At 56.1% G+C, this 19,526-nt stretch overlaps 2 protein-coding genes and 1 non-coding gene across 3 annotated transcripts; 2 read left to right on the forward strand and 1 right to left on the reverse strand.

The window, feature by feature from the left end:
- The first annotated feature begins 1,262 nt into the window (after positions 1-1,262).
- NPAS1 (neuronal PAS domain protein 1) lies at positions 1,263-16,292 on the forward strand. Its single transcript, XM_064489439.1, has 11 exons — positions 1,263-1,384; positions 1,811-2,046; positions 8,748-8,821; positions 9,078-9,167; positions 10,593-10,767; positions 12,205-12,320; positions 12,508-12,665; positions 13,267-13,373; positions 13,849-13,996; positions 14,996-15,090; positions 15,614-16,292. The coding sequence occupies exons 1-11, from the start codon at positions 1,263-1,265 to the stop codon at positions 16,075-16,077; spliced, it is 1,785 nt and encodes a 594-aa protein (XP_064345509.1). The 3' UTR covers positions 16,078-16,292.
- On the forward strand, positions 3,994-4,066 carry TRNAA-GGC (transfer RNA alanine (anticodon GGC)). Its single transcript has one exon. It is a non-coding gene; the product is annotated as a tRNA-Ala (tRNA).
- Positions 16,293-16,294: 2 nt separating the features above from the next.
- Positions 16,295-18,669, reverse strand: TMEM160 (transmembrane protein 160). Its single transcript, XM_010997718.3, has 3 exons — positions 18,425-18,669; positions 17,214-17,306; positions 16,295-16,648 (listed from the first exon to the last, which is right to left on the reverse strand). The coding sequence occupies exons 1-3, from the start codon at positions 18,630-18,632 to the stop codon at positions 16,383-16,385; spliced, it is 567 nt and encodes a 188-aa protein (XP_010996020.1). The 5' UTR covers positions 18,633-18,669; the 3' UTR covers positions 16,295-16,382.
- Positions 18,670-19,526: the final 857 nt, after the last annotated feature.

The raw sequence follows: 19,526 nt of genomic DNA on the forward strand, positions 1-19,526 counted from the left end.
GGTGGGCGCGGAGTGCCTAGCGCCACAGCCCGCGCACCCCGCCGAGCCCGGCCCGCTCCGGGGTCTATGAGGCCGCTCCTCTGCGCCGCCCCGCCAGCCCCACGCCGCGCCCGGAGCCTGCCCCGCGGCCAGATAACGAGGCTGTGGGTCTTGCAGGTAGGGGACAACGGTGGCTGACATGAGGGGACGGGGAACTCCTGGGTCCTGGAGGAAAAGAGGACCAGAACTCCAGTGTCCTGGGGGCTAGGGCATCAGAACGCCTGTATCCCGAGGCTGAGGGAAGGGGCGCACGCATGTTTGGATCCTGGATAAATAGGGGATGGGGGGTTCTGGACGCCAAGGTCTAGGACATTTGGACACCTGGTTGTGAGACTTGGGGGCGGCGTGGATATGGGGGAGAAGGGTGGATCCTGAATACCTAGGCTTGGAGGAATGAAGACCCAATTGAACATGTTCCTGGTTCTGAGGGATCCGGATACCAGGACACCTGGGCCCCGAGTGTCGGGTCCATCCTGAGGGCGTCCTCAGGCTGAGGCTCTGGCCACCGCATCGGGGGTTGAGGCGCGCAAGCCCAGGTCTTCAGGGAGGAAGTTGTGGTTGCCGAGGTTTGGCGGCCCGGACACGTGGCACCACCCTGAGGGGCTGAGAGTGGCCCCTGGGCAGAGCATGGGGTGGGGTCCCTGCCCTCTGTCCTCTGCCCTCTGCCCTTCTACCTCCTCAGCCCAGCCCGGGAAATAGGCGCACCGCAGATGTGAGGAACCGGACTCCCCAGATGGGCTTGAGGGGGACGGTTCCCCGAGGCAGAGGGCTTTGGGGGCTGGAGCCGGGCTCGCCTGGGCCCCGGCAAGGCGCCCGCCCCCAGCCCGGCTTGGGCATGCTTGGCACGCAGCGCGCGGGCCGGTCGGATCCGTATGCGCGCCGCGTGCGCCTATTGGTATGCGGGAGCCGGCCCGGCGCGGGCGTGAGGCGGGCGCGCTGGCGGGCGGCGCGGGGGAGGCGGCGGCGGGGCACGTCCTCGCCCTGAGCTGAGCCCGGCGCGGTAAGAGCTGCGGACTGTGCAGCGGGGCCTCTAGGGAGGGGAAACTGAGGCACCATCTCCTTGCTGGGACCCTGCGCCCCACGCGGACCTCGGTTTCCCTAGCGGGTGTCCCAGGTGCTCCCGCGGGCACTGAGAGCTGCCTCGCGCTCCTTCCCGCTGCAGGAGACGCGGGTCCCGAGTCCCGCAGGCTGCTCTGAGCCCGCCTGAGCGGGTTCCCGCCGAGATGGCGGCCCCCTACCCCAGCGGCGGCGGCGGAGGCGAGGTCAGATGCGAGGGAGGTCGCGGCGGCAGCGTCCCGTGGGACTTTCTGCCGGGGCTCGCGGTCAAGGCCCCGCCCGGACCCTGGTGAGCAAAGCCCCGCCCCTCGGGCCGTGGCCCCTCCCCCAAGGCGGCGTGCGAGGAGAATACTCGCTCACTTTCTGCCCCGCCCCTGGGGCTAGGCTTTCTTACCCCGAGTTGTTCCACCTTGGTTCTGTTAACACCCACCCCGCACACTTCGCGTTCTGTTCCGAGCCCCCTCCTCGGAATTCAGACCCAACATTCTCATCTCTCCCTCTTCCTCCTCTTTCCCCCAGAATTTACACCCAAGGTTCTGTCCCCACGGCCGGGTGTAGAATTCACACTCAGGTCCTGCCTCTACCTCCAGAGTGCTGAATCCACTTCCAACGTCCCTTCCTGTTTCCGAGGCCCTAGGAGGCAGGGCTCGCTCCCAGGCCCCGGGTCCCTGAGCCCTGGGGCCCCGCTGACGCCCCCTCCGCGCCGCCCGCCCAGCCTGCAGGCGCAACGGAAGGAGAAGTCCCGTAACGCGGCGCGCTCGCGGCGCGGAAAGGAGAACCTGGAGTTCTTCGAGCTGGCCAAGCTGCTCCCGCTGCCCGGAGCCATCTCCAGCCAGTTGGACAAGGCGTCCATCGTGCGCCTCAGCGTCACTTACCTCCGCCTGCGCCGCTTCGCCGCTTTGGGGGCGCCGCCCTGGGGTCTACGGGCTGCGGGGCCGCCGGCCGGCCTCGGTGAGTGCGCATGCGCGGCGGGTGGGGCGTGGGGGGGCGTCCCAACGCTATCCCGCGGGAGCAGGGAAGCCCGGATCTGAGGTGAGCGCCGGCCCTCGCCCCGCTCCTGCACCCGGAGGGAGTATAGGATTTGGAGTCAGATAGACTTTTTTGTGTCCCTATCAGGCAGCTGCTACTGTCTAAGCCTCAGTTTTTTCATCTGTAAAACGGGCACACGAGGTAGGGATGATTTCATGAATTCTGGCCTAATCAGGAGTCGTACCACTAGACAATGCTATTATTTTTATTTGAGGAAATGAATCATTATTACAAAGGAGACCCACAGCTCTATGGGCGGGACAGAAGGGACTCACAGCCTGGGCCTCTTATCCACTCATGGGCAGAAAACCCTCTCACACAGACCTAAGGGAGCACAAGGACTCTGGAGTCCAAATTCCCAGTTTGGGAAAGGAGGGTGACAGGATAATACTGGCAGGTAATTTGACGAGCTTCAGAAAAACAGAGGTTCCTTGTCCCCACTCGGCCACCCCCCAGCATTATGACCCCGGGCAGGTCGCCTCACTTCTCTGTACCTCCTTTGTGGAATGGGAATCATGAGGAAGCCCCTTACCCACACCCCCCAAATCCCAGGGCCAAGAGAAGAGATCTACCACGTGATATGTGTAAAGACTCTGGAGGGAGGGTATAGCTCAGTGGTAGAGTGCCCGCTGAGCATGCACAAGGTCCTGTGTTCAATCCCCAATACCTCCATTAAAAAAAAAAAAGAATAAATAAGCCTAATTACCCCCCCCCCAAAAGACCCTGGCCACACCGGGCACAGAGTAAGCAGTCAGTAAATAGCAAGTACTGTTATCGGTGGTTGCCTGCAGCTTGATTGAGCACCTGTCCTGAGCCCTCAGGAAACAAACCGGATATAAGTCCCTGCCCTGGACAGGCTGCCATCCTACTGGCCAAGACACAGTAGTGAAATAAACAAGGAAATGCAATCGATAATATGTAAAAATATGTAAAACACAGATATATAGAGATAGATATCTCCTCTCATTATTATTGACTATTATTTGCTAGATACATAGAAATGTTATGTTATTGTTATTACTTCTATTTTATGTTTTATCGCTTTACTCTTATTACTGGAAGAGAGCGAATCGTGTTAATCTGAGGCCGCAGGTGACAGGGACGGAGCATCCTAGACTACTCCCCTACCACCAAGGATTGTCCTTAGGGTAGGGTTGGAAGGGCTCCAATTCCCCTCCTGCCCCGGCCCCTGGGGGGAGAGGGGGAGGGGGAGAGAAAATAGCATTGATTAAGCTCGCAATAAATCACCATTTAAATTTAAATAATCTGGCTTCCCAGGCGGTAATTAGGCGAATTGACTGGCGCGGAGAGAATGCGGCATTAGCGCCGCTGATTACTGTCATTACCTCGAACAACATGTGCGCCGGCGGGGGATAAACATCTTGTCTATTGTCCCCAAGACCCGGGGAGAGAAGGGGAGGGGAACGCTGAGAGAGCCCCCCTGGGCGTCCAGCCTCCCCCTTCCTGCTTGCCTGGATGAGTAATTCTAGGGGGCCGGGGCTCCCTAAGGTCACAGCGCTGAGGTGGCTGACCACCGACTTCAGCAGCCCCCCTGCCAGTAGGAAGGGCGGACAGGACAGTGCAGAGGAGGAGGGGGAGGTACTGCGTGGAGTCCCTCCCTACCCCCTAAATAAAGAAATTGGAGGCATCTCCTGCTCTACCGGCTCCCCAACAGGAGGCCAAGCACCTGCTCCCATAGTTCAGATGGGGAAACCAAGGACAAGGACTTAGCTTCGTTCAGAGAGCAAAGTATTGTGCCTCCCACTCCCTGAAGAGGAAGGGGCCCCCATATTCCCCTCAAACCTTAGTAGTAATAATGTGCACGTCAGACTCCGTGTTGAGCACCATATCCAAATTCACTTGCTGTGGGGAGGGTATAGCTCAGTGGTAGAGCATGTGCTTGGCATGCAAAAGGGCCTGGGTTCAACCCCCAGTACCTCCATCAAAAAAATAATCACAATAATAAATACATGAACGTAATCACCTCCCTCACCAAAAAAAAATTCACTTGCTTATTAATCCTCTCAGAAATCTTCAGAGGGAGGCAATGGGTTGTTTCCCATTTTATAGAAGTAGAAAACTGAGACCCAGAGAGGTGAAGCTCTTTGCCCAAGATCACACAGCTGGGAAGGGCCCAGCCAGGATTCAAATTCAGACAGCCTGGCTCCAGAGCCCACCTTCTCAACCACCATATTTAGCATCATGTTTGTTAGGTCTCCAGAGATGGGTCCTACCTTGCAGATCTCTGCCTCTCTTTGGGCCGCACTCAGCTGTCAGTAAAATGGGATGACAGATATTGAAGTCTAGTGATTGGGAGGTTTTGAGGCTTTGAGTCTGGAGAGGAGATAGCCTTGATCTCGTATCAACATTTGTCTGTTATTCATTCAACAAACACCTAGTGAATACCTTCCCTGTGCCAGGCGCTGTTCTAGGTGCAGGGGACACAGCAAGGAACAAAGACCCTTCTCCCACTTCCCTGATCTCATCTTTCTGCTCCTCTCACCCTTCAGTTTCCTCTCCAACACGGGCCACCTTGCTCTTCAGAGAAGTATGTTCCCACCTCAGGGCCTTTGCACTTGCTATGCCTCACCAGGAACCCCCTTCCCTTAGAATGTGGGCTCTTTGCTCAGGCCTTCCCTGACCACTCTATTAAAAAGGACAACCTACTGCTCTCAGCACTTCCTGTTTTCCTTTCCTACCTCACTTCTTTCCACAGTACTTATCATCATCTGACACTATGTATTTCTTATTTCTCTTGTTTATTGTGTGTTTCTCCCCTACAGCACTGTTTGCTGAGCCTAGAATAGTGCCTGGGGCACAGTAAGGGGTCACTAAATATTTGTTGGGTGACTATAGAACTAGGTGAGGGGAAGGAGGGGGGACATCTTAATTCACAGGTCACCACGTGGTCTCTCCGAGAAAGTGACCATTGAGCTGAGTCTGAAAGGAGGTAAGGGAGCAAGCTATGAGAAAAGCTGGAAGTAGAGTGGTCCAGACAGAGGGAACAGTAAGTGCAAAGGCCCTGAGGCAGGCAGCAATCCACTTGCTGGGTGCAGGCCATAGCCATGAGGTCAGAGAGGAGTGAGGCAGGGAGTGGCCAGCGGGGCATCTGGGTGGGGGCCATGGGGTGAGAGGTGTTCGGATTCAGGCGATGCAATGGAGGTATAGCCTCAGGACTTGCAGAAAGTGTGTGTGGGTGTGAAAGAAAGTGAGGGTTAAGGTGGGTGGTAAGGAAGTCCCCAGAAGGTTAGAGGTGCCTACAGTAGAGGTTATCTATAGTAATATTGATGAGATAGTCCCAAACTCACCTACTGTGTACTCTGCTGTGTGCCATTTACATGCATAAACCCATTCAGCTCTAGACCCAGACCCATTTCACAGATGCAGCTACGGAAGTCTAGGCAGAAATGCACCTCATCCTGCCCTCAGGTCTGCTCCCAGAGACAGAGGCAGTCTGATTATGGTAAGGGCTCCCTCTCCCAGACTTCCGAAGGCTGATGAAGTCCCAGCCCTTCATCCCCACTCAGCCAGGGCAGCAAATCCCTCAGGGCAACTGAGAGTGGGAGGCGGAGGGGGCACCCCTGCAAGAGGTCTTGGCTTCCCCCCTCAGTCCCTCACACCCCCTCTGTGTGAGGGGAAGGATGATGACCCTGACAGTTTTTTTTTCTCCAGCAGAGGTCAGCTCCGCTCCCACAAGAAACAACAAATGTTTGTTGAATGAATAACTGATGCTGTGGGTTTGGACATGAGGAGGGGACAGATCTGGGAGTAGTGAAGAGCCTCCTGCTGAGTTTGGGGGACACATGGAGTTGAGGGATTTGTGGGAGAGGGGAAGGAACACAGGGGAGAGTCAGAGATTCGGCGGGTTTGGGGGGGGACTAGGGGTAATGACACATCGGTCAGGAATGGGTGCAGACCCAGGGCTCCTGCCCTGGGGACAGGATGGGGGAACAGCAAATGGCTGAGCCCTCCCCTTCCCGACGTGCCCATTAACGCTGTTAATTACAGCCGTTCAGTCTGACCTGAGCTGATCCTGTGAGAGGGAAAATGAAGGAATTAGCAAAAATGACAGGGGAAAATTGCGACAATTAGCAGGCGGCATTGTTCCCTCCTGTCACCCGGCTGGTTCCCGCTGCATCTCGGGGGAGGAGTTCCCATCACACACCCTCCCCCCCACCCCCCCAGTTATTGTTCCTGGAGTTCCAGGCGGGGGTGGAAAAAGGGTGTGAACAGCCGGGAGGATGTTGGGGGTGCTCTTGGGGGAAGAAGGCGTGGCCTAGACATGGGGGCGGGGGGCGGGGCTCGGGGGCTGCATCCGTATTGGAGAAGGGAAGAGGCGGCGTTTCGCTGCCTGGTGTTTTGATGGTCTGGAAATAACAATAGTAATCACACTATTAATACTGATACGGGCTCTATGTTTCCGAGCACCTGCTTTATGCAGGCCCGCTGTAGGCCCTTTCTGTTCTATAAACTGCGTGAATGCTCAACAGCCCTGTGAGGTCAGCCCTCTTAGCAAACCCACTTCACAGAGGGGCAGACTGAGGCACAGAGAAGTGAAGGCACTGGTTCCAGGGAGGGACCGCCCTGGGGTTTGACACCTTACCTGGGCCCTCAGGCCTGCAGCAGCCAGGCGCCTGGGGACCTTGGAAGTCACTGAGTCCTTCACCCAGCTCCCCAGTCTGGGTGCAGACCCCTTGAGGGGTTGGTCTCTTCAGGGTCAGGGAGGGGGACCCAGGCGGGAACAGGGTCCAGGCACCCAGGGCCTCTGCCCACACCCAGCAGCATGGGTGTCTGGAGCCCCCTGCTCCTGAAGGGGGGAGGGGAGGGGGAGGGGTGGCCTGGGTCTTTGCCTCCCTCCCCTTGGCCATCTGTCTTCCCACCACTGTCTCTGTAGTTCTCTGTGTTAGTCTCTTCCTCTGTCCCTCCATCTCTTTCTGTTTCTGTCTTTGCCTACCTCAGTCTCAATTTCTATCTGAGGGCTCGGCTGGGCAGTCCTGGTCATGTGGTGTCCCCAGCAGGGCCTGGTGCACTGCTGGTGCTCAGGGAGTCTCTTTCATTGGGGTAAAATTTATATAACCTGAAATTCACCATTTTAAAGTGTGCAGTTCAGCAGCACTTAGCACATTCACAGTGATGTGTAACCAGCACTTCTAAGTCCAGGACATTTTCATCACCCTCCAAAAACCCTGTACCCATTAGCCATCCCTCCCCATTCCTCCTGCCTCTCCCTGGGCCCCTGGCAACTACTCATCTGCTTTCAGTCTCTGGATTTGCCTTCTCTGGACAGTTTATGTAACAGGAATCACTGTGTAGCCTCATGTGCTCGGCTTCTTTCACTTAGCGTCATGTTTTTAAAGTTCATTCATGTTGTAGCAGAGATCAGTACTCTGTTGCTTTTCATGGCTGAATAATCTTCCATTGTATGAATATAGCACATTTTAGTTATCTGTTCATCAGTTAATAGACATTTGGGTTGTTTCCACATTTTGGCTGTTAGGCATAATGCTGCTGTGCACATTCATGTACCAGTATTTGTTACAGCACCTGTTTTCAATTCTTTGGGGTGTATACCTGGGAGTGAATTGCTGGGTGATTTGGTAAATCTATGTTTCACTTTTTGAGGAATTGCCAAATTATTTTCCAGAGTGGCTCCATCATTTCACATTCCCACCAGCAAGGCACAGGGGTTCCAATTTCTCAACATCCTCACCAGCATATATTTTCTGGGTTTTGTTTTGTTTTGTTTTAATTCTAGCCATGCTGGTGGGTGTGATCTCTCATTGTGCATTTTGCTAGTGATAATGATGTTGAAAATCTTTTCATGGGCTTATTGGCCATTTATGTATCTTCTTTGGATGAATGTCTATTCGAGTTCTTAGCCCATTTTTAAATTGGGTTGTCCGTCGTTTTGTTGAGTTGTGATGTCCTTATCTCTTTCTCTGTTCCTCTATATTTCTGCATGTCTCTATGTCCATCTATTTGTCTATCTGTCTTTGTCATTCAATATATCTGTCTCTTTCTGTATCTCTCTCTCTCTATCTGTCTCTCCTTTTCTGCCTCCTCATCCTTCGGATCTGAGCTTAATAAAATGCCCCTCCTTCAACAGGCCTTACCACATTCTTCTTTATTTCACACCACCTATTTGATTCTTTATAGCACTGGCCACAAATGACAGTTCTATATTTGTTCATTTCTTGCTCGTTTGTATCTGCCCTGGCCTAGGTACCCTGTGAGCGCACGGCTGGGCTGTCCTGGTCACATTGTGTCCCCAGCAGGGCCTGGTGCACTGCTGGTGCTCAGTGAGTTTGCCAAATGACTGAGTGGATGGATGAATGAATGAATGAACAAATGAATCCCTTTCTGCTTCCCCTGGTATCTTTCTGTCTCTCAGTTTCTCTGTCTGTCCCGCCCACCCCTGCCTCACCCATGCCTCTCCACACCCCAAGTCTCTCTCTGACAGGTCCCAGGGCCCCCCCCCATACCCCAAGATGGCTACAGGACTGGGGAGAAGAGAGGAAGATCTGTAACCCGGCTCCCTCGGGGGCTGCCCAGAAGGCGCGGGGTGGGGGGTGGGAGTCAGCCAAACCAACAGACCCTGGCCTAACCCCTCCCTCTGCCCCCAGCCCCAGGCCGCAGGGGCCCCGTGGCGCTGGTCTCCGAAGTCTTTGAGCAGCACCTGGGCGGACACATCTTGCAGGTGAGGCCCCTTCCCTGCCTGCTGCTCCTTGCTGCCACCTGGTGGCCGCACCCGGGAACGGCACCCTTTTCTCCGTTTTCTGTCCCGTGGAGAACCGGGAGGCAGAATGCTGGGCACCCCCTCCTGCCTGCACCTCCCAAGTGCCAGTGAAGCTCTTTACCTCAGAATAATCCATCCGAGGTGGAGATCCAGATTTCAGAACCTCTCACAGATGCCAGGCCCTCCTCTCCCTGCTCCCTGTCTCTCCTGACTCTAGTCCCTGGACGGCTTCGTGTTTGCCTTGAACCAGGAAGGGAAGTTCCTCTACATCTCAGAGACAGTCTCCATTTATCTGGGTCTCTCACAGGTAAGGAGCAGCCGCAGCAGGCTGCCTGGACTGGCTCAGCCACCATCTCCCTTGCTGGCCCCTCTCTCTCCTGGCCTCACCATCCCAGCATGGAAAGTGGACTGGATCTTTGGTTCCCAAAGTGTGTTCCTTGGAACCCCACATGGCACCTAACATGGCTCCTCCTCCCAGGCAGAGGAGGGTTATTAAATAGGTTAATTTGACGAAAACAAATTAGCAGGAAGACCAGTTTGCCAATGGGTGGTTGCCAAATGTATGCTATTTACCAAAATTTGTTTCTTCATAACGGTTTTAAAGGATTACAGCAGTTTGTGTTGGAAGGGCTTGGGTTTGGCCAGTTTGGAAGATTTTCGGTGGCATCCTTGACTGCCTTGCGTTTTGCCTGGATTTCACCCTGCTGTTTTCTGCCCCAGCTCCTGCAAGCTGGTGGCTGATAGGTAAAAGGAGGGCCCGGAGAAGCCAAAAGCTCCCTGGAGTCCTGGCTCCCTGTGGCATCTTAGGCCTTGTCTAATCCAATTAAAACCAATTGCTATCAACTTTTGTCATTTTTACAAAGATCTGACAAATGGTAAATTTAGAAGAGTCAGTGTATTGGTATTGGGCCTTGGTGAGAAGCTCTTCAGTGAGCTCCTGGAGATTCCTGGAGCAGGAAGACCCTGATGGAAGAGGAGTATGGAAAAAATGAAGGGGGAGAGGAGGAGTCAGGGAAAGGCTTGAAGCTGGTGTGGGGGAGGGTTTAATGAATGAGGGATAGAGCGAAGCATGTGACCCCAAGTCCAGGGACAGTGGGAGCCATGGAGGTTTCTCAGAGGAGGAGGGCCATGATCAGATGGGTATTTGTGTAGGGTCTGAAGGCCAGAAGACTGGTGAGGATGCTGGGACAGGAACACAGCAGGGAGAAGATGGGCACCCAGACTGAGGGAGGTGTGGAGAGAAGGGGGCTGCCACGAGAGATTTGAGGGGTGAATTCAATGTAAAAGTCCATTGGATTAAAAGGTTCTAACTCTAAAGAGTTTGAAAACCATTCCATTGCTTGTGTCCTGGTTTCCATTTCTGCTAGGACATCCTGTGAGTCATTTCAGGGCACAGTTGTTTGCAGTCTAGGAGTGAGAGTGAGTAAGCAGGCGCTGGGTAAATGGAGGCTATGATGCCCCCATCCCCACCCCCTACACAGCTTCTTAATAGCATAGGCAAGGGCAGAAAATCCTTAATAATCACTGGGTTTGAAGTGGGAGGGCACATGAAGGCCCTAAACTTGTATCCTCTTTTAAAAAGCTTAAGCAAAGAAAAGAAATTTCCTAATGCAAACACAAGACTGGTGTGAAACACAGCTGTATGTAGGCGAGTGAGCCTGAGGCAGAAATGGGTGCGCAGGTGACCGTGAGCACACCTCTCCCCCCCTGCACCCCCCTCCTTCGCCTGCAGGTGGAGCTGACAGGCAGCAGCGTCTTCGACTACATCCATCCCGGGGACCACTCTGAGGTGCTGGAGCAACTGGGGCTGCGGGCCCCGACCCCGGGGCCCCCCACACCACCATCCATCCTCTCCTCGTCCTCCTCTTCTTCATCTTCTTCCTCACTTGCGGACACCCCTGAGATTGGTAATTCCCAGGGCCCCCAAAGAATGAGGCCTGAGGGTGGACTGGGATGCTGGGGACAATGTATCCAGCTATGTCTTGTTTATACAAAGTGCTCTCGTTAGAGTTGTGGAAAGCAAGTTTTTGTAAAATGAATCAGAGTCTAAACTGATGCTGCGAGATGTGGCTCCCTCAAATTGCCTAAGCTCCCTATGATTGTCTGGATCCCCAAGATGTGAGCTTTAGAAAGACCCCTCTGGCTGCGAAGTGGACGTGGGTGCCTGATGGAACCAGGCTTTGGTAAATAATAATAACGCATGCTTATTGGGCATTTACACGTGCCCTGCCTTTAAGTGCCTTTTATTAAATCCAAACCACAATCCCACGAAGCAGGGACTACTACTCTCTCCATTTGCAGAGAGGAACCTGAGGCACAGCACAGAGAGGTTAAGTGTCGACAATTACACAGCTATAAGTGGGTGAGCTGGATTCCAGCCCAGGTTCTCTGATCTAATCTTTCTCTCCTGTGAAAAATTCCACTCCATGTTGGGGAAGAAGGGTGTTGGAGATAACCCTGAACATTCCTTTTTGCTCTGAGTTACTGGGGTGCTGAAGTTAACCTTCCTGTAAATAGCTTTTCTTATGTGGGCTCTGCTTAATACCCAAAACCGTCTGAACAACTATCAGCAGTGCTTGCAAGCTGGGGAGATGTTTGTGACACGTGTGGGACTACTGGGGACTGTGATTATATTTATACCTTAGTTTCAGGCACAGGGTCATCTGGGTGTGAGTATATTTATAAGACTGTATCACGGGGTTTATAGAATAACCTGATTTTTTGTTTTAAAGGGAGGTACTGGGGATTGAACCCAGGACCTTGTGCATGCTAAGCCTGCGCTCTACCACTGAGCTCTACCACCCCCTGTAGAATAATCTGTATTTGCGATCTTTTTTGTTGCTGTAGCCTGAGCCCCTACTCTGTGCCCAGCCCTGTGCTGGGCAGGGCTGGGGACACAGTGGTGACAAGAGCTCCAGCCCCACCTTCCCAGGGCTCACAGTCTAGTGGGGGAGACTGACCTGTCCCCAGAAAGTGATGACCTGGTGTGAGCAGGGCTCTGGCAGGAGACCCCAAAGGGGCAGCTGACCCAGCTTGGGGGTCATGGAGGACTTCCTGGAGGAGAGGTGTAACCTGAGACCTGAGGTTGTGGCTGGAGACGATGTTAGGAGGAGCTGGGTTTTCTCCCAAGGGTACTAGGGGGCCATGGCAGTTTCAGGGCAGAGGAGGGACAGGGTCAGAGCTTAACTTTAGAAAAGACTCAGCTGGGTATGATGTCAGTGTGCTTGTAAGTGTGTCTGCATGATTGTGGCCCTGACCCTGTGTCAGGTTAGCTCTGCAGAGGGCAGGGGTGGCCTGTGTGTCCTCTTCAGGACCCCATAACCTTCCTTCATTCTCTGCCCCAGAAACCAGCCCCACTGAGGTGCCCCCCTCCTCCCGGATGCAGGAGCGTTCTTTCTTCATCCGCATGAAATCTACCCTCACCAAGAGGGGGCTGCATGTCAAGGCCTCTGGGTACAAGGTGGGTGTAAGCTCTCTATCCCAGCCTCTGACTCCCACACTCCCTCCCCGGCCTGAGGAATGCGACTGTATTCCTGCCAGCTCTGTCCCTGTGCCCCAGCCCCTGGTCAGAGCCAGGCCCCCCGGCCAGGTTAGGGTACCCCTCCCCGGGCCCCGCCCAACCCTCCAACCGCGCATGCTGCCTGCAGGTCATCCATGTGACCGGTCGCCTTCGGGCCCGTGCCCTGGGCCTTGTGGCCCTCGGCCACACGCTGCCCCCAGCCCCGCTGGCTGAGCTGCCGCTACACGGACACATGATCGTCTTCCGACTCAGCCTGGGTCTCACCATCCTTGCTTGTGAGAGCAGGTACCGGGGTTGGGGGCTGAGGCGGGCAGATGGGGGCGCACGGGAGAGGGGGGCTAGACGGAAAGTCAGACGGGCAAGGGGGCTGTGGGCTGGGGCCCTGCGGAGCCGCAAGAGCAGCAGAGGGTCCGGGAGACTGGAAGAGGGAGCGAAGGCGGAGGCTGGGCTGGGGCCTCTGAGGATGGAGGCAGGGCAGTGCCCGATTCTCAGGCCCAGGCCCTCCGTTCCCGGCTCCCTTCCGCAGAGCTCCGCCCTCCCCTGAGCCCATTTCTTTCCAGGTCTCCCGTCTCCCATCTCTTTTCCAGTCTGTCTCCTGCACCACGTAGTAGAATAGTCTCCACGCTCTGGGCGCCTCCAGAGTGTCCGGACCACCCCACACCCCACACCCAGGAGTGCCATCTGTTTGATGCCCATTGCTGCCCTAGGAGGGACACTATTAATTTAAACATTCTCTGCCCATTTTACAGAGGGAAAAACTGAGGCTCCGAGCACTCCAGAGCAAGGGTTTGAACCCTGAGTGATTCTGGAGCCAACCTGGCCTCTTTCTCCCCACCCCATGGTCCCGGACCTCTTCTCTCCCCCTCTCTGTGTGCCCTGTCCTCAGAGTCAGCGACCACATGGACCTGGGACCCTCAGAGCTAGTGGGCCGCAGCTGCTACCAGTTTGTCCACGGACAGGATGCAACAAGGATCCGCCAAAGCCACCTGGACTGTGAGAACCCCTCACCCTAGACCTGAGCACCTCCCCCTACCCCGCTCCCTGGAAGTCCTTCTCTGGGGCTGACCACAGTCCCTCCTGCTGCCAACTCCAGGGGCTCAACTCAGCACAGGAAGAGCAGCAAGGAGACTCTGAGCATCAGCTCAGGCTGAGGGGTGGGAGTAAGGGGACAGTGGGTTCTCTCTGACCCACCCTTCAAAGTCCAGGGGCCTTGCTACCAGGTTACCTCTGTCTTTCTGACTCGGGCTCTCTCTGTCTCCTTCTCTGTACTTTGCCTTTCTCTTCTCCTCACCGTCCCACCTTCTGTTTCCCTGTCACCCTCTCTCTGCACCTGCCTCCTCTCTGCCTGTCTCCCTGTCCACGTCTCTCCCTCTGCCTGTCTACCCGTTTGCCCATCTCTCCTCTGACCGCCTCACCCTATCCTGCCCCGACCCCATCCCTTCCGATCTCTCCCGGTCCCTGGGCCCAGTGCTCGACAAGGGTCAGGTGATGACTGGTTACTACCGTTGGCTGCAGCGCGCCGGGGGCTTCGTGTGGCTGCAGTCTGTGGCCACTGTAGCTGTGAGCGGGAAGAGCCCTGGAGAGCGCCATGTGCTCTGGGTCAGCTACGTGCTCAGGTGAGGGCTGCGCCCCCTCCTCTCTCACAGGGAGCTCGGAACTCCCTCCAGAAGATTCTGCCAGCTCTCCCCACCTCTGGGTGGGAGCTCTTTCGGGAAGGCTTCTAGAAAAGGACCAGCCCAGAGGGTTTTTAAAACATGAAGGGGAGGCGTCCAGTGAGAGTAAAGGCTCGGAGGTGGAATGACTTTCTTGCAGGAGGCAGGGGTGCGGTGGGATGGGGAGGGAGTGACAACCCCTTCTAGGGAGAAGGAGGCAGATGCAAAGCGACCTCAGGCCTAGGTTGCATCTAGGGCACTGGGGAGCCATGGCAGGCTCTTACCAGAGGACAGCCACCACAGAACAGAGCAACTGATGGAAAGGAGCTAGAGGTGGGAAGGACATTTCAGGCTGAGGGCACAGCATAGGCAAAGACTCAGAGCCACACTGGACTCATCTGAGGAACTAAAGACAGTGCTTCAGGCTGGAATACAGAGTCGAAGCTAAGGATGGTGGGGGCACTGGGGAGCCATGGGATGGTTTAGAGCTGAGAGAGTAACAGCCAAATCTGCTGTTTGGAAAGACTGCTCTGGTTGCCATGAAGAGGGAAGTCTAAAGGACAAGACAGGGGAGGCAGCCATCTGGCCACCTCTGGCTTTACTGGGCCCAGATCCAGGCCTCTGAGAGGAGCAGCAGGTTTGGAAGGAAGGTACTGAGGCTGGATGAGCATGAGGTGCCCAGGGACACTTATATGGTGACATCCAGGCAGCCACGGACTGCAAAGGTCTGGTCGCAGGAGACAAGGCCACGCTGGGCTAGAAGCCACCTTAGAGTTTGGGGTTCAATGATGAGGCCTAAGGGCCTTGGGAGGGGGCTCCCCATTCACTGTGAGGGGAGGCATCTACACTCCGGGGTGAGGGAAAGCCTACACTCACAAGACTGGCGGGCAGGAGGGCGTCTACCCTCACCAGAGGCTGGGTGGCCCAGGACCCCACTTCCCAATCCCATCTGTGTTGTCCCAGCCAAGCCGAGGGGGGCCAGACACCTCTGGACGCCTTCCAGCTTCCGGCCAGTGTGGCCTGTGAGGACGCATCCAGCCCGGAGCCAGAGCCCACAGGTGAGCCCCACCCCACCCCACCCCTGGGAGGCTCTGGGCCGCCTCTGGGACCTGTGCTTCCCTGTGCGGGAGCCACTAGCTTCACACGTGGCTATTTATAGTACAATTAAAGTTAAAATTCCATTTTCTCAGTGTTGTACTTGCCACACATGAAGAGCTCAGTAGCCACTTGTGGTCAGGGCAGACGTGGAATGTTTCTGCCCTCAAAAAAGTCCTATTGGACAGCATGGGTCCAGACTGGAGTCTCCCAGTCCCCTCCCTGCTGTCCCGCTTTGTGGTGAGGGCTTTCCCACACCAGGGGGTGGCTAGCAGCATCCTCAACTTCTACCCACTAGAATCCAGGAGTATCCTCCTCCCCAGTTGTGACAACCAAAAATGTCTCCAGACCTCGCCAAATGCCCCCTGAGAGGACAAAACTGCCCCAGCATGTCTAAACTGCTGAGCGCAGCTCCATTCCACAGATAGGAAGACTGAGGGCTGGGCATACGCACACACGGTGCCCTTCAGAATCTTCCTCTTCCAGAGCCAGAACCTCCAGTGGAAGGAAAGCAGGCCACCCACCCAGACGAGGACAAGGCCCCCCCACCTCGGGGCAAACTCATCAAAGTGGAGCCCCGTCCTGGGGAGACTGAAGACCTGGAGGACAGTGGGGATGAGGAGCCGCCAGGCCACCTGGCCCTGCCCAGGCCCGAGTTCACATCTGTCATCCGGGCGGGGGCCCTGAAGCAGGACCTGGTGGGGCCTTGGGGCCTGGCGCCTCCTGGGGACCCCCCACCTTCCCTCCTGCATGCGGGCTTCCTGCCCCCTGTCATGCGGGGCCTGTGCGCGCCCGGCACCATCCGCTACGGCCCTGCCGAGCTGGGCCTCGTGTACCCACACCTACAGAGGCTGGGCCCCGGCCCCGCGCTCCCGGAAGCCTTCTACCCTGCCCTGGGCCTGCCATACCCGGGGCCCCTGGGCACCAGGGTGCAGCGGAAGGGGGACTGAGGACTGGACCAGCTGGACCGTGGGGGAAGGGTGGGGACCCCAAGGGGACAGGGCTCTCAGCCCCAGTGAAATAAAGGCCTGCTCCCCCTCTGTGGATCGTCTCCGGGGCCATGGAGCGCCTCTCCTTTCTTTTCTCCTGAGTTGGTTATCTCCACCTGCCCCCAGCGCCCTCCAGCCCGTCCCTCCTCGCATCTGCAACAGCAACCATCACTCGGAATCTGGAGCAAGGCAAGGGTCAGGTTTTAATATCCCGGTTCTCGGGCCCGGGCTGTCCAGCGCCCGGCCGTTCCCCGCGGCCCTGCGGCTCACTCGGGCGGCGGCCGGCCCGCTTCATCGGGCCCTTCCGCAGTGGCCGACCCGTCGTCCTCAGGCACCAGTTCCACATCCAGCTCCAGCTGGCCCATGTAGAGGCCGACAGCACAAGCCCAGAGCAGGCCGGCGGCCAGCACGGCCCCCACGCCTGCCGCCGCGCCCCCCATTGAGAGCTGCATGGGCCCCCGCAGCGCTGCCAGGCCCACCACGTAGGAGGCACCGCCCCACACCACGCACAGGCCGCCCAGCAGGAAGAAGCCTGTGGGACAGAGCGGGGCCAGGGTCAGGGGACTGAGATGGAGTTAGAAAGGGGATGGAGCAAACTCAAGCGCAGGGTAGGTAGGGGTCAGGAATAATACAGAGCCAAGGTCGGGGGCATGAGATGGAATCAGGCAGTGTCTAGGGCTTGGAGGCAGGCTCCAGGATCAGAGGAGGTGTGAGGGGCTGGTCTGAGAGCAAAGATAAGGTCGAAGGGGCAGGGGTGGGACCGGTCTGGGGCAGGGGCAGGGTGATGGGCAGGGACTAGGTAGGACCCTCATCTTTGTTAAGTCAGATTGGAAACGGGGAGGACCCACAGCCCTGCCCTGAGCTACCGTCTCAGGTGGGTCCAGTGCCCATGAGGTAGGGACAGGGTGGGTGGAAAAGCCTTTTTCCTTCGGGGAAGAATGAGGGCTTCTAGCTACATTTACTCTGGGAAAGTGATGGGATGGGGCAGGAGAGAGGCCACATGCATGGGGCAGGGTGAGGGTGGGGGTCTACCTTCCCCAGTGGGGGAGGGAGCACTCACACTCCCTAGTGGGCGTGGGAGTGGGGTCTGCACTCACCATAGGCGGCCTCCCGACCCATGTCACTCTGCATGAAGGAGATGACCCCGATGCCTGATGCCAGGAGGCCATTGCGGAACCAGGAAAGGAAGGCTGGAGGAAAAGGGGATGGGGGATGAGAAATCAGCAACAGCCGAAACCCTACCCCCAAGACCCCCACGCCCCAGCCCAGTCAAATTGGGGATCTCTTCTTGCTACTACCCTGTCCGGCCCAAACTCTCACCTTGTCCTGGCTGTTCCCCCACCTAACCCTGTTCCCCCAAACTCTCTCTCATCTCCATCTGTGAGCCCCTCCCGCCTAAACTCTGTAACACTAAAGGTTTATGGCAGTCTGCAGAATCTGGAGGAGGATCCAAAATTGCAGAACCTAATCTGAGGACAGGAAGATCCCAAGACATCGTCTTGGTCAATGTCCTCCTCACATGTGTATCCCCATGGGCCAGGCCCTCATTTCTTTCTCAGACCTCCCGACAAACTGTTAGCTTCCCACTTCCTCAGGTCTCTCTCCAGCTTCCCCCTTCAGTTTTCTGAAACTTCACTGTCTACTACCGGGTATGCTCCTCCTTTATGTCGTTCACATCCATTCAAGTCCCTGGTGCGGCACTAACAGGGCTAGTCCAGTCACACCTATTCCACCCCGTATCTAGAGGACTAGTCCTCTCCAATCAGGACCCCCACCCACCCCATAGGAGGCCCCGCCCCCTACAGCCAGGGTCACCTCGCCCTCCAATCAGCCCAGAGCTTTTCTTCTATTGGTTGTTACCTCTTCCAATCCGGAACTTCCCCCCTCTTCTGCAGAGATCCACACTCCCGCCTTATGCAGAGTGGTAGCCTCTTTCATCCGAATTGGTCCCTCCAACGAGGACCCCTCTTGTAGGCAACTCCCTCGCCCTTAGCCCTCTTTGGAAGCCTCTCTAATCCAGACGCAGTTTTATAAGGCTGCCTCTCCTAGCCCGACCAAACTCTCCAATCCCTACTGCACCCCTTTAACCAGACCCACGGTCCCATCTGCAAACCCTTCTCCTATGCGGGCAGACTGCGCTCTTGCAGCCACAGCTTCCCTGCACTTACGCGGAAGCCGTTCTCCCTCCTGAGCCAGGGCCCTGTTTCCAGCAGAAGTCCCACCACCATCCACCACTCGCGCGCGCTGGCAGCTCTGCTATGCGGTACCCTCTCTCCCATCCCGGACGACCCCAGCCCCAGCCCCAGACCTGTCTCATGCGCTTTCCGGAGGAGCCAGGCGTCTGCGCGGTCCAGCTCGGACACGGGGGGCGGCGAAGCCCCGGCTCGGGGGCCGTGGCCGGGGGCGAAGGACCCCCGGGCTCCCCCGCTCCGGAGCCGCGGAGGCGGCAGCAGCGCCCCCCGGAAGCGGAGTCGGGCAAGGCGGGCAGCCCGAGCCCACCACCAGCCGCCTCCCATGGTTCTCACTACGGCCGCGGCGCACCGCACCGCACCATGGGCCGCCCGTAGGCTGAAGCACACGTCACTCAGGCTTAAAGGCTCATCTATTGGTTTTATGCGCGCCACTCAGGCCCGCTACGCACTGTCCATTGGTCGAATGGCGGTGATCCCGCCTCTGTCATCCGTGCCGGTACTGCGCGTCTCACCTTGCTTCTAGGGCTGGACTTCGAATCCCAGTGTTCATTGTGCGGGAGGAAAGCCGGTCTTCAGAAACCGTAGGCGCGATGTCTGCCGGGACTTGTAGTTTTTTTTAAAATAATGTTCCTTCTAATGGCCAAAAAACAAAAAAATAAAACTGGTAGTGCTTAATGCAGAACCTTTGCAAAATCTCAAGGAGCACAGAAGAGAAAGTAAAACTCAACATTAATCTTACCAATGCTATCATTTTGTTGTACTTCTATCCCGCCTCTTTTGTAGGAGAGTGTAAAACGTTTGCCATTTGAAAAATTAATTTTTTCTCATGTAACAATCAATCGTGAACATTAACTGGTGGCACTGAATATTTTTCCACGGCATTTTTTTTAAATTTTAAAAGTGTTATTTATTTTGAACATGGTACAAGATACAAAATTTACAAAACAGTCTAATGAAAAGTAATTCACATCCCATGCCCCCAGCCAGTCCCATACAGCATCAAGTTTAATGGTTGATACCCATGCATTATAAGGACGTACCACAAGTGATCCCAAGCCAGTTTTCCCTGCTATAAACTAATGTAGTTTTCTTTTAGGTCTAAACCTATGCCTGAGTGGAGAGGGACTTGATCTCAAAGGTCAAACTTTAGCAGCCAACTTCCAATTCTGGGTCCACACGTGGCTCTATATATCCACTTAATACACTGTGTCATAACGA

Source organism: Camelus dromedarius, chromosome 9 (genome assembly GCF_036321535.1).
Source record: "Camelus dromedarius isolate mCamDro1 chromosome 9, mCamDro1.pat, whole genome shotgun sequence".
Taxonomy (NCBI): domain Eukaryota; kingdom Metazoa; phylum Chordata; class Mammalia; order Artiodactyla; family Camelidae; genus Camelus; species Camelus dromedarius.